The sequence below is a fragment of the Gadus morhua genome, chromosome 11 (genome assembly GCF_902167405.1).
Source record: "Gadus morhua chromosome 11, gadMor3.0, whole genome shotgun sequence".
In the NCBI taxonomy this organism is placed as follows: Eukaryota; Metazoa; Chordata; class Actinopteri; order Gadiformes; family Gadidae; genus Gadus; species Gadus morhua.
The window spans coordinates 7397626-7411963 of NC_044058.1; the positions used below are offsets into that span (position 1 = coordinate 7397626).

General features: G+C 48.1%; 1 protein-coding gene across 2 annotated transcripts in view; it reads left to right on the forward strand.

The window, feature by feature from the left end:
- The first annotated feature begins 327 nt into the window (after positions 1 to 327).
- The window catches only part of clstn3 (calsyntenin 3), a 20898-nt gene continuing 6887 nt past the window's right edge, over positions 328 to 14338 (forward strand). Inside the window, exons 1-13 of one of the 2 annotated variants that reach the window (XM_030370475.1) lie at positions 328 to 637; positions 1527 to 1593; positions 3721 to 3843; positions 5029 to 5239; positions 5978 to 6186; positions 7207 to 7356; positions 7540 to 7725; positions 8144 to 8446; positions 9145 to 9257; positions 9987 to 10146; positions 11247 to 11306; positions 11492 to 11640; positions 12858 to 13006. In XM_030370475.1, coding sequence (XP_030226335.1) covers positions 1527 to 1593; positions 3721 to 3843; positions 5029 to 5239; positions 5978 to 6186; positions 7207 to 7356; positions 7540 to 7725; positions 8144 to 8446; positions 9145 to 9257; positions 9987 to 10146; positions 11247 to 11306; positions 11492 to 11640; positions 12858 to 13006 — 1880 coding nt within the window. In that variant the 5' untranslated portion in view covers positions 328 to 637. The remainder of the gene's footprint in view (positions 638 to 1526; positions 1594 to 3720; positions 3844 to 5028; positions 5240 to 5977; positions 6187 to 7206; positions 7357 to 7539; positions 7726 to 8143; positions 8447 to 9144; positions 9258 to 9986; positions 10147 to 11246; positions 11307 to 11491; positions 11641 to 12857; positions 13007 to 14338) is intronic. The other variant, XM_030370476.1, reaches the window with a different exon arrangement.

The window sequence follows — 14338 nt, forward strand, 5'->3', positions numbered from 1 at the left end:
ACTCACGTGAACCCTGCCGTCCGACCTCAGGGCATCCTCCAGTTTGACAGTTTTGACATCAGAGCATAAGGGGTATATGACGTCATTTTGCGGTCTGGGTTCCGAATAGGCCGGCCTGGAGGGAATGTTAAAGCCATCAAGGGCCCACATAACTACTGGCCCCTCTCCAGACGTTCATCAAACAGCCCCTTTAATGGAAAAAGTTAATAAGTTGAAATGAATTGGTGTTTGGGTCCCGAATCACTCCTCCTCCCCCTCCCTCCGTCCAGTGGGCTACAAACAGCCAGAGCAGCAGTTCGGCAGCAGCGGGGCGGTGGGGGCCTCTGAGTGAGAGAAGGACGCAGTGTGGGCGGGTTAAGCAGCGCCGAGAGGGAGGGGACGCCCAGCGTAATATCAGCAGCCTTTTCCATCGTATCTTTAGCCGAAAATCAGGACATCGGTCGCTCCTGATTATTTTCCCCCGTCCATATCCTGATTTATTCGAGGGGCAGTGATTTTTCAGTAATCGCATCACAGAAGACTCGTGGACGTGGTGGTTTGGTGTGATTTGACCTAGGCGCGGATAGGCGAGCGGCAGCAGAGAGAGGCGGATGCTGAGAGGGTAGTGTTGGGTACCACAAGCATCGCACTCGCCACGGTAATGTGAAACCCACGGCTCCACAATTCAGTTTTGTTTGTCGAACACGTATGCGACATAGTTAGATGATACGTGTAGCCTGTTGTCTGCTTGTTTGTCAGCAGGCGTAGGGCCTATGTAGTGTCAAGCTTTTTGAACGGATGGTCAATATATGCCAATTGCAAATCGATTGATTATTGTCGCATAGGTTACGCATGTCTGAAGCATGAAGACCCTTTGCATCGGGCGCAGGGCTGTCGACGTTTACCTTCTGCGAAATACCGTTATATAGGCCTTAATGTGCTACGCAGAGCTCGAATGAACACATTTCCATCTTATGTCAGTGATTGCTGGTTGTATAAATCGCAAAATTCAGATTCTTTTATCAGCCAATGAAAGCCACTGCATCTTTTTTCGCCACAAACCTGTGAAAACACCCACACACTCGCACAGCCGAGAAGGACCGTATGGTTTTTTGGACATATTACACATAGCATACATGTCAGCGTGGAAATAGATTTGATGTCCGTGCGGGCCTTTGGCTTGAACATCGTCATGTGTTGCAACTCCGTGGTTTTTAGGATATGGGGAGGTGTGTGGGAGTGGTGGTGGGAGGCGGGGAGGGGGGGGGGAGCTGTTTAGGGTATTTGCTACTATACATAGGACTCTTTTCAAAGGTCACAAAGAAACAAACCTAGCCAACACATTGTGCTTTCCTTGCCGAAAAACACGCCTTGGTATGCTTTACAGTCGGAAGGAGGCTCTCTGCACCAATATCCCATACCACATTTTTATATTATTTCCGTTTCGTTCTCTCTGTGCCTCTGTACACAGGTGCCGCTAAACCGTTAATGCATGTACTCTATTCCTCCTTTCCCCCCCTCCTTTGCACCGCCTGGTCGTCCCTCAGATGGACAGAATGAATTTCCTCTCCTTCTTCCTCCTTTGCTTGACTTCAGTTGCCAATAGCAACAAAGGTCAGTTCCTTCCTTCATCCTTTTGACCGTTGATTGTGAATGTTTAGATGATGTTGCCTCGTTGCCTTGGGAGCCCCCCCCCAACCTTCTCATAGGTGCCCACAATCTCTCCCCCTCCCCCTCATCTCTCTTCCCCTCCTTCCCCGACATGCTGAATGATTGTTTGCCGACCCTAATGCTGTGTAATGTTATCCTGTGTCATGAGGAAACGTATGTACATTATGCAACACCGTTCCAACCTCCGCCACAGAGCTCTGAGACTGTGCTGTCCGCAGGTCCTACTGCCGATACACATATAGACACACACCCCCCTTCTGATAACCTTGTGAGCCGGGTGCCTGCCTCACTGTGTACGTGAGGGTGTAGTAGACGGCAGTGTGTCGTGCTCGCGGCTGTGTGCCTCTCTAGTCACCCTGGCCCTACTCCACCACACCCCGCCGAACCAGCAGAGTATATCCAGGGAACCAGTGTGAAGAGGCAATGTCAAACAGGGCGGATTGCCCAGAGACAAAAGGGAAGAGAGCGAACGCATGGAGACAATGCCGCCGCGAAGGAGAGTCACAGAGAACTCAGAGGACACAGAGAAGAGAGAGAGAGAGAGAGAGAGAGAGAGAGAGAGAGAGAGAGAGAGAGAGAGAGAGAGAGAGAGACGCAGTGTCAGGGGGTAGAATACGTGAAGTCAGGAGATCCAGACGCCAGCCACTTGCCGTGAAGCACCAGACTCATGAAGGGTGGGAGGGAAAATATAAATAGGCTGACCAGCGAGGGAGCAGAGACAAGAGAGATGAGCTGGTGCTATAGGGGCATGGAGAGAGTGTCAGAGGGGTATGGGGTATCAGGGGGGGTGTGAAGGTGAACAGATTGTGGAAGAGAGAGGGAGAGCCCGGGTACGGAACGGGGCGATGCTTCTCAATCTGTTAATCCCGGGTGTAATCTCCAGCCCTGATGCTAAGATTAATGCTTATATAGCAGGGAGAGGTGGAGGGGAGGGGTGGAGGGAGTAGGAAGGGACACAGGCGAAAAAGCCGGTAACCAAGAAGAAATTCAAAGAGAAGGAGAGAATAATGGCCTCGTACACAGGGAGAAAGAGGCTAGGCCGAGGAGTGGAGAGCCTGCGTGAGTCCGCGGCGTTGGTGGTGATGGAGGAGAGGGGGGAGGGGGCCTGAGAGCGGGTCAGGTATCCATCACTGTGGCTGGGAGCCAATCGGCTGTTAGCTTGAAGAGAAGTCCTAATTAACAGTGTGGATCCTTGGGAACAGAACCCAACAGGATATCTTGAGCGTCCGCCGATGCCGCCCCGCGGACCCTGTGATGACACGCGTCACCACGGCGACCAGGCCATTTGGTCACGGCCTTTGATTAGACGAGTGTAAAATCCTCTTCCCCCTCGCTCGTTAACGCTGGCCTTTGATCGCCCGCTGGAGAACACAGAGCACAACGATGAATAATTAATTTTCAATTTGAAGGTGAATTCACCGTTAAGCCCCCCCCCCCCCCCCCCCCCCCCCCACCCACCGCACTAGAAAACGCTGGATTTCCAATCGGGTGTGTTTCTCTCACCGTGTCATCATCCGATGGCAAATCCCGTTAACCAGGCCAACGCTCAGGCCGCCGCGCTGACGGCTACGAGCGACCCGTCCCCCGTCCCCCCGTCCCCCCGCCGTGAGATAAGGTGAAGTCTGACTGATTTTAATTACACCGCCAGCCATCAAGGTGTGCAGAGGAGCACTTGACACCAGACTGAGAGCAGGGGAGGCAGAGAGTGACAGCATGGAGAGGGGAGAGAGACAGAGGGAGAGAGGGAGGGAATATGAACGGATGTCCTTGTAGGGTTTCCAGAGTAGCGCTTGAGCGACATGTGAGAGAGGGAGCGAGGGAGACCAAGAAGGAGTGAGAGAAAGAGAGGTCAACATGTATGTATGAAGAGAGGCTCCCAGAAGACCGCAAACAGTGTGTTTCCGGTCTCGAAACACACACATTTACACTGTGTTGCTCCCCATCAACACACTTAACCACGCCCTCACGCCCCTCTAATGGAGTGTTATAAATAGACTCGTGCGGGTTCCTCTCTAATTGCTCCATTTGTCCCTGCGTCTCCGCCCGGTTCTGTCTCCGTGGACTGTTCAGCCAATAAGCACAAGCCATGGATCGAGACGGAGTACCAGGGCATCGTCATGGAGAACGACAACACGGTGCTGCTCAGCCCGCCGCTGTTCGCTCTGGACAAGGATGCACCGCTTCACTACGCTGGTAAGACCACACACACACACACACACACACATACACACACACACACACACACACACACACACACACACACACACACACACACACACACCTACAGAGACCTACACACACACACACACACACACACACACACACACACACACACACACACACACACACACACACACACACACACCTACAGAGACCTACTACTCTGCTCAGAGACTTGCACATACAGAGACCTTCTACACACATCTACAGAGACCTACTACACACACCTACAGAGACCTACACACACATACAGAGGCCTACTACACACAGACACACACACACACACACACACACACACACACGCACACAAACCTACAGAGACCTATTACACACACACACACACACACACACACACACACACACACACACACACACACACACACACACACACACACACACACACCTACAGAGACCTACTACACACACACATACACACACACACCTACAGATACATGCATACATACCCACCTATACACACCCCAGGAGATTATGCAAACAATGGCCATATATGTTATACCAAATGTGTTTAATTATATGATTGCTTTATGATTTATTTTTCTTTCAACTAATCTTTGAGGTTATGATTGATGTCATTATTTTGTGTGATTATATAAATAGATAGATTTATAGAGCACAATGCCCTTGATGGCAGATATTTATCAATTTCCTGTGAAGGATTTATAAAATAGCACATAATGTGTTTTCCCTGTATCCAGTTTAAGTCCCTATCTTTAAAGACAGACTCCCAGAGGCATTATTAATATTACGTTTGATTAAATATAACGTTGAGTCCAGTAACTTCAAACCAAGAAACTAATAGTATAAACGGCCCCTGAAGGCTGGCTGCAGTGTGCTATTGAAGAGGACCTAAATAAGATTAGCATGTCTGCAGTATAAATGCTTTGGGCTCGCAGGAAATATTCATTTATGAATAAATTATAATTGAATAAAGAACGCCACCCTGAGCATTCCCAGAAAAGGATTCCCTCTATTTGAGTAATGACTGGGTTCTTCTCTTGTGTTTATTGAGTCAATAGACTCTGATTGTACTTCAACATGTAATTAAAAAGCTGTCACCGCACAGCGCCCTCCCTTCACTCCTCCGTGTCTCCATAACATGTTATCCTGATCGCTGCCTCGTGCTCCCTGCTCACCCAGGGGAGATCTGCGGGTTCCGGGTGCACAACGGGCCCTCTGGGTCGGGCACGGTCCAGTTTGAGGCGGTTGTGCTGGACCGCTCCACCGGGGAGGGCCTGGTGCGCTCCAAGGAGCCCCTGGACTGTGAGAGCCAGAGGGAGCACAGCTTCACCATCCAGGCCTACGACTGTGGGGAGGGCCCCGACGGAGCCAACAGCAAGAAGTCCCACAAGTCAGTGTGGAGATAAGAAACGCTGTAATGTATTAGTCTGCAGCCGCCGCTACCCAATTAAACTACTGTTGGACACAGTGCTGCTGCTACCACATTATAATAAAACATTCCTGTTGTAATACATGTCTCAAGTCCAATAGCAAATGTTTCTATTGGCTCTATTCTCCTATTGTCATTTAATTGCTGTTCTGCTGTACTGTGTAGAGGAGCAGAAACTAGGCCACTGACAACATGGAGCACAGGGAGCGACTAGACTTGGGACAGGAATATAGCAACATGTTTCTATTCTAGAATTTATACAGAACTTGTTCCCATTCTATTACACAATGGAAAGAAAAATGATTCTATTCTTCCACATGTACATTGAATATGTCCCTTTTGTAGAACATACATAACACTTTATTCCCATTGTAAAACATCAAAAAATGTCCCATTCTAGAATACACATAGAATCCCTCATTTCCAATCTGGGATTATACAGGATCTTATTTTTTCTTCAGGATACGGTTCCATTTTGGAACAACTTTCATTTCCGTACACAGAACAACGTGTTAGAGAAATGCATCCCAGGGATAGGTTCAATCCACCTTAAATAGGTGAAACACCCTCTGGGTGGTTGTTGTTAGTGTTGATGTTTCTGTGACAGTACAGCCAGTACCCCACGCTCCCATGACAGGCACCATGTTGTTCTAATCCCCCGGTCCCCTGCCTCTCTGTCCCTCTCCCCGCCGTCCCCAGGGCCACGGTGCACGTGCGCGTCAACGACGTCAACGAGTTCTCCCCCGTGTTCGTGGAGCGGCGCTACGAGGCCTCCGTGCCCGAGGGCCGCCTGTTCGACCGCATCGTGCGCGTGGAGGCCCTGGACGCCGACTGCTCCCCGCAGTACAGCCAGATCTGCTTCTACGACATCATCACCCCCAACGTGCCCTTCGCCATCGACAACGACGGTGAGGAGTCATGGCAACCAGATTGGGTTTAAAAAAATAATATCTGTGCTGGTCAAATCAATTTTTTCCAAATTTTGCTTTAGGATCTGATTACTGATCATTTGGATTCTGGATCCGTTTCGTGCATGAAGCCATTTTTATTGAGTTTACTCACTTTGAACGCTTGTCTGTAAACAAGTGCACATTCATCCCGACTGTCACAGCCTTTCTCCGTTCAAGTCTGTACTTTTGATACACAGTTGTGGCTCTCACCTCACAGGTTAAAGCCCAGAGGTTGCTGAAATAGAAATCGTGTGGGCAGGAGATTGTTCCACTGCTCTCTGCTCATTCAAACACTGCTCCGCTCTTGTGTGCTTCAGAGCGAGAGATTGGGACATCAGTCAACAGAGCAATCTCAGCTTGAATTCTGATTGTCCCGTTGAAATCTTCTTCAGATGTCATATTGAACGTCCTTGAAAGGATTCTCTTTTTTTGTGAGATAGAAGGTCGTTTTGTCCTGTAACAACAACAGCACTGAAGTGGCTCTGACACTGGGCTTCTTTGTGGTTACCGTGACTCTGCAGAATTGAGGGAGCGCTCAGGGCGGCCTGTGTTTTGGGTCAGGCTGCAGTAACAGCAGCCGTAGCACAAAGCCCTTCTGTTGAAGACCATTCTCCTGGTCTGTTCACTACCTCGTCTTTGTTATGATTCTTTTTCACTTTCTAACCCCTGACCAACTTGTCGAGGAATCGTTAAATTTTGCCATTTTTTAAATGCCTTGTTTTCTGACTCATCTTGTGTGGGCTGACGGATTCAGGCCGTTTACCTTAACATCAGGCATTATTAAATCCTCTTTGATTCAGGTCTGTTTTTTGGATAAAAGAGATGCGGTACAGATTAAGAGAGATTAATTAGCATTGTAAAATAAATACTTGTTTTTCGTTCTTTTCATTATTCTTTTCATTGTTTCTTCAATCATTTTTATTTATTTAACTCTTTATTTTAATTAACTTTCTCTCTTTGCCTGCCTCCGTCTCCTAGGCAACATCAAGAACACAGAGCCGTTGGACTCCAAGCGCCAGCGCGTTTACACCTTCTGGGTGACCGCCTTCGACTGCGGGAAGAACCGCGCGCAGGCCGACGCCCAGGTGGTCATCACGGTGAAGCCGTCCTGCAAACCGGGCTGGAACGGTAACACAAAACATGCACACACACCTCAACACATAGACACACAGACACACACTCACACACGAACACAATCTAGCTCTTCAAACCGGATGGAAAATGGATTGATCAAGTGGTAAATTCGTGAAGATAAGATTACCTGACTTGGCATTACATTTTTTTAATAAAATTGGATATTTAATTAATCAGGATGGACCAAGCGTGTGGAGTACACCCCCGGCTCCGGCAGCGTGCCCCTGTTCCCCAGCCTCCACCTGGAGACATGCGAGGAGACGGTGTGGAACATCCAGGCTACCGTAGAGCTGCAGACCGGCCACATCGGGAAGGGCTGCGACAGAGACAGCTACTCAGACCGCTCCGTGCGCCGCCTCTGTGGTGAGTTCTGATGCACACCCCGGATCCCTATCCACCCCTTTGCTAACATTCTTTTGCCCAGGGTCGCTTCTCACATGCTAGTGTCTCAGCTCAGATTAGGTTTGAATTTTGAGTCTGAGTTTCACTTTCTTTTGCCCCATGTTTGTTTTGACCAATGTCGCCTGAGGCGGGGATCTCTAAGCCACGATTGGCTTAAAAGTGAACAGAAACGCGGCCAGCATGAGTAAACTTTTCCCGTTTGGAAGGCAGGCTTTAGCGTGCAACAAATTGTAGACCGGGTACTTTGGAAATACACGTATTAAAATCCCCTTCTGCACAGAATAGCTCTGTAACGACGAAGTGATAGAATCCAAGATTACCCCCATGCTAACCCCCTCTACCCCCCATGGATCCTGGGTCTTCCCTGTGCCATCACCAGGTGCCGTCAGGGGTGAGGTGGACCTCCTTCCCCCCCCGTCCCCGGCCGCCAACTGGACCTCGTCCCTGCCCACCCTGCCCTCCTCCGACTCCTCCCTGGTCTTCTCTTTCAACGGCTCCGCCCACATCGCCGCGGTACCCAACTCGGTGGCGGCGGCCGTGTCCGGAGACCACTTCACCCTGCAGCTGTGGATGCGGAGGGGCGGGGCCAACGTACAGCCCGCCTCCTCCGCCCCCACCCCCGGTCAGAGCAGGGGCAGCCACAAGGAGGAGGAGACCATCATCTGCAGCACCGTCAGGAACGGTAGGTCACATGACCTTCTGGGATGTGTTTGTGTTTATGGGTTTATTTATCCATGCGTCTATGTATCTATGTGTCTATGGGCAACACAGTTTGCACGTACCAGCAATCCTTTTCCTTTACTACATCTACGTCTTTTAAAGAATACGATTACTAGAAAAGAGATACAATACACAACTGTGCACAATATTTAATTTATACTCATAAAACTCCAACTCATTTCAGGTCATTCCAGAAATATTGTTTCAGGGGATTTTGTTTTATAAAGCTTTTTGTTCAAGACCTTTACAGGGGTCTAAATGGTATTGTTATGCCTGCTCTCAGGCTTGAAGATGGAGCTTCACAGGGGGGGCTGGTATTGATTCCCTGTTTTAAAGGATTGAGAATTAATAACATTGTCCCATCCCTCAAAACCATGCATAAACATGCAATCGAGCGAGCAGGTTTAAGCTAGGCAGTTTCCCAATTGTTCCTGCCAGGGCAGCATTTCATTGTGAAGCTCATTATTTGTATAGGACTTTTTCAGCTATATCGATTTATGTGTCATTTTCATGCGGTATAAGTATGAACAAATGCAACAATAACGACACCATGAAGGGCACATCCATCCTGCCGAGGCTACTGCTCGCCGAGAGCCAATAGGACGTGGCAACGCTAACACGCCTCTTCGTCTGTTCTATCTGTGCTCTCCGGTCCCACAGAGGACTCCTTCTCCCACTACTCTCTCTCCGTGCACGGCTGTCGCCTCTCTCTCTTCTACTGGCCCGACGTCTCTGCCACACGCCCCGTCAAGTTCCTGTGGAAACTGGAGCAGGTACTGTGGGAGTGGGAGTGGCTGCATTTGCCCTCGCTGGTTCAACACCGTCACGCTTCGCAGAGGGAACAAGGCTGAGATCAGCCAATCACAGCAGTAGACTGTGATTTTATATACAGTTTTTATACATCTGTGCTTGAATACTGCAATCTGTGTGTACTAGTACTAGTGTGTGTGTGTGTGTGTGTGTGTGTGTGTGTGTGTGTGTGTGTGTGTGTGTGTGTGTGTGTGTGTGTGTGTGTGTGTGTGTGTGTGTGTGTGTGTGTGTGTGTAAGTGTGAGTTTGTGTGTGCGTGCATGTCAGTCTGTTTGTACTTGTGTGTGTGTGTGTGTGGGTATTCTTGTCTCTGAGCTTCCATGTGTGCGTGCGTGTGTGCGTTCATGCGTGTTTATGTGTGTTAAGCAGGTTTATGCTGTGACTTGGGGCAGACAGACGGATTGAATTTGGCTGGATTAAAGATATGCCAGGCTTATTCAGACAAGATTTCTCAAATCCGTCCTTCTGCACCATCACATCGTGCACCCCCACTTGAACCCCCTTCCACCTAATGCGTCTATTCCCTCTGTTCTTCTCCAGTCCTACATTCCTGTCTGGCAATTACAGCACATTGTTCTTCTCCATCTCAGAATTTGACCAAAAATGGCTTAAATATATTTGTTTCCCATTCCGCACCAGTGACCCCCTCAGCAGAGTGACCTCTGACCACTGGTTTTGTCTTGTCTCCGCCAGGTGTGTGACAGTGAGTGGCATCACCTGTCTCTCAGCGTCCAGTTCCCTTCCGTCACTCTGTATGTGGACGGTGTGACCTTTGACCCTGCACTCATCCATGACAACGGAGCCATCCCTAACCCCGCCCCCCGCCAGAGGATGGTCATCGGGGCCTGCTGGGGTGAGTCTAGAGGAGCTCACAGCGATGCAAACACCACTGAAACGGGCTCCAGGTTCGATTCCGTATCAGAGAGAGAGTGCAGGAAAAAAACGTTTTTTAGCCAAACAACAAAAGAAACGTTCCCTCCCTCTCTGCTCCCTCCCTCCCTCCCTCCCTCCCTCCCTCCCTCCCTCCCTCCCTCCTTCTCTGCTCCCTCCCTCCCTACTTTTATCTGCCAGTATGAGGTGTTGCACGTCCCCTAGCTTCACGTCCCCTAGAACCACAGTCAAGATGGATGCCCCGAACCATTCATGGAAGATATACCCCGACAATCTCAAGTCCTCCTAATCAGAACAGGGCCGGTCTACTCCACAAGCGACACTCTCACAGTGCATTTCACTCACTAATAGCCGACAGATGGAAACATTATATCTAACAACCTAGAATAATAGTATTAAGTCTCTTTAATCTTAACTTCATTTGCATAGTTTCTAGATTCTTTCTAAAATTGCATTCCAGAATGGGATTTCCCTGTCTTTGAAAACATCCCAAATATTTTAATTGAATTGCTACAAAGACATTATAAAACAGTATTCTTCCAGCGACAGAGTGAAGTCTCGCCATAATTCAGACTGTGCCAGGACAATTTGCCACGATCTAATCCATTTATTAAATCCCAGGCTCATAATTCAATGGCACATTAATTATTCAGCTGAACAGAACGGAACAGACAGGCCAGACCGTTAGCCTGCCAGCTACATGAGCGCTATTAATTAAAATAGGACACTGTCCGCCAATTAGCGACGCAAAAACACGCTCGCCTCCAGTCTCATCCAATCCCCCTTCCCTCTGCAAGCCCCAGTCTGCTGCCACCATCTGCTGCTGCGCCACCAGTAGCCGAGGGTGTCTGAACACCACCCACACCTTTGATTTATTCCCACGCTTATTCCAACCATTCTCTCTACCTGGCTGTCAATCAATCTCTTTGAGATCCTAATTAGGTCTCACACTGTTGTTTAGATATTGCATGTGTTTGCGTGTGTTGTTGTCTCAATTTCCGTTTGTTCTTTTTTTTTCTTCTTCTATCTCCCCCCCCCCCCGCCCTCATGGTCTGATCCCAGCAGAGCCTGAGGAGAAGCAGAAGATCTCCAACAACACCATCCCAGAGGGGAAGGACTCGGGTGAGTTAGTTAGTTTTCCTCACCAGTCTTACTAGTGTGTGCGTGTGTGTGTTTCTCTCTCTCTCTCTATCTCTCCCATCTCTCCTCTTTCTCCGTCTCTCTCTCTCTCTCTCTCTCTCTCTCTCTCTCTCTCTCTCTCTCTCTCTCTCTCTCTCTCTGTGTTGATTCCTGGCTGTCCCCCTCAGGGAGGTATGTGGGCGGTTACCGCGGCCTGTTGTCGGGGGTGACGGTGCGTCCGGGCAGCGTGGAGCCCCACAGCGTGGTGGAGTGCCTGTATGCCTGCCGGGAGGGGCTGGACTTTGGAGACCTGGAGACGCTGGGCTCCGGCATGAAGGTAGGGGCCCTGGAGGAACTAGGATGAATTATATAGATGATAGATGATTATAAGGGCAGGGTTTCCCTGGTTGAAGCAGGAGAATTACTCTCAGGAGATTGGTTGGGTTTCGTAGGAGCAGGAATGTAGGGCGTTTTCAAACATTGTCAAAACACAAAGCAACCTCGCTAGAGAAAGGGCGCACAGCCAGTTCAAAACCCCAACTCTGGAAAACGATTTGGGCCGAAAGTGGCAGACCACTGGTATTTTACAGATCGTTTGCCCCATTTAACAAATTTAAGCATTATAGTCCAAACTACACCGAAGTGTCCTCCAACACTTAGTGAGAAACAGATCATCAAACTGAAACGACAGATTTGGGGGTTTACTTACCCTTCAAAAGTATGTTTTAACGTTGTAATTTCATTGTATCGTAAGCAATATTGACCAAGCATATCGGACCAAATAGCCTATAAAAGGCTGTTGTATTTAATGAATTATTGCGTCTCAGAATTAGCAATATTGTCCAAGCATATCTGACTTAATGAACGATTATTTATGTAAAAAACATGCTGTGTCTCAGAATCATAATTACTAATATTGTCCAAGCATATCTGACTTACTGAACAATTATTTAAATAAAGAATATGTTGTATCTCAGAATCATAATTAGTAACATTGTCCAAGCATATCTGATTGAATAAAATAAATAATGCAATGTTTTTTTATCCGATCAGAATTAGCAATATGTTCGCACCACGATCCAATCATGCCTGCACATTGTTACAGATGTACAGATGGATGTGTAACTGGGTATGAACTAGGGATGCGCCGAAATGAAAATTCTTGGCCGAAACCGAAACCGAATATACTGAAACAGTAGGCCGAAAGCCGAAACCGAATACCGAATGTGGCTTTTGCTGTTTTTCATTCATTTCATTCATTTCCTTCATTCATTTTAACAGGTGTGCTCGGCTCTTTTTCATCGCCATGTTTTGTCATTTAGTTGTTAACAAACTTACGTGCAGCTCTTTTGATGAAGCGCACCCGGCTCATTCCACATTGGTTGCTTTTTTTTCTAACATCATCAAAAATAGAAATGTTCTGTATTTTTTTTTCGGCCTTTTTACTCCTTCGGCCGAAACCAAAAATCATTTTTTGGGCCATTTTCAGCCAAACTTTTTCGTGGCCGAATTTTCTGTGCATCCCTAGTATGAACCTCTGACCCGGTCTTCCAGGTCCATGTGAACCCCAGCCAGTCGGTGCTGGTGCTGGAGGGAGACGACATCGAGAGCTTTAACCGCGCCGTGCAGCAGGTCACCTACAGAAACTCCCTGCGCTTCGCTACACCGGGAGTAAGGCCCCTCAAACTCACCACCTCCCTCAGGTAGGACATCAGGCCTGTGAATCGTGTATCAACCATGAGTCTTATAAAGTCCCTGTTATCAAACCTCAAACTCACCACCTCCCTCAGGTAGGACATCAGGCCTGTGAACCGTGTATCAACCATGAGTCTTATAAAGTCCCCGTTATCAAACCTCAAACCCACCACCTCCCTCAGGTAGGACACCTGGCCTGTGAACCGTGTATCAACCATGAGTCTTATAAAGTCCCTGTTATCAAACCTCAAACTCACCACCTCCTTCAGGTAGGACATCAGGCCTGTGAACCGTGTATCAACCATGAGTCTTATAAAGTCCCCGTTATCAAACCTCAAACCCACCACCTCCCTCAGGTAGGACACCTGGCCTGCGAACCGTTTATCCACCATGAGTTTCATAATATCCCCGTTATCAGTCCTCAACTCACCACAATCCCTCAGGGCCTGTGAACCGTGTATCCACCAGGAGTCAAACTCATAAACAGTTTGGACTCTTCCTCTTAAAGGTGCAGTGCGTAGGATTTCGTGGCATCTAGCGGTTAGGTTGCAGATTGCAACCAACTGAATACCTACACACTTCACAATTAAGGATTGTTTTGTAGCAACATTATCCAAGTTTAACGGAGGAGACTCTAATTATAGTTATGGATGTTAGATAAAAGCAAACAACATTAACTTGGGTTCATTCGTATTGTTAGGCCTACCTTTTTGAACGGGAAACAGACCATTCTGAAAATATAAGCTTAATTAATAAAAGAAAAATACAAATATATCATTACGTGTTTTATGTTTGTATCTTTCAACCACAGTCAAATGCACTGCTGATATTAGTTTTTTAAAGAAAATATTTAGAGAATAGCAATGATAAGTATATGGAATAGGCATTGGCCATAGCTATAAATATGAGCAGTTATAACAAAAATAACATTACACTTTTGAGCCAACGATTCACTGAGCAGAAAACGAATGAAAAGGCAGATTTAAACCTGTGTCTGTGCTTGAGTGCGTAAGCCATGCTTAACCACTGACAACCACGGGTTTTAGTGCCCACTTAATGTTTATGCAATATTAATGAAGAGTACAGTAGCGCATATGTGTTCAATAGGCTCAGTAAAACTCAAGCCGGTCCGCGCGCTGATGAAAAGCTTTCATCCGTCGCCAAGCATCGCAAACATCCCCACGATGGTCGTTGGCGGCGGCTGGGGTTTTTCCGTTGTGTTTTCATAAGATTAGAAAGATAAGCTGGCCGTGAGTCCTGGTGCTGCTGCAGTAGGCCTGCTCCGCGGGCTATATTCACCCTACGACGCCACTGATTCAAGGTCACACGCTTAGCCGCGC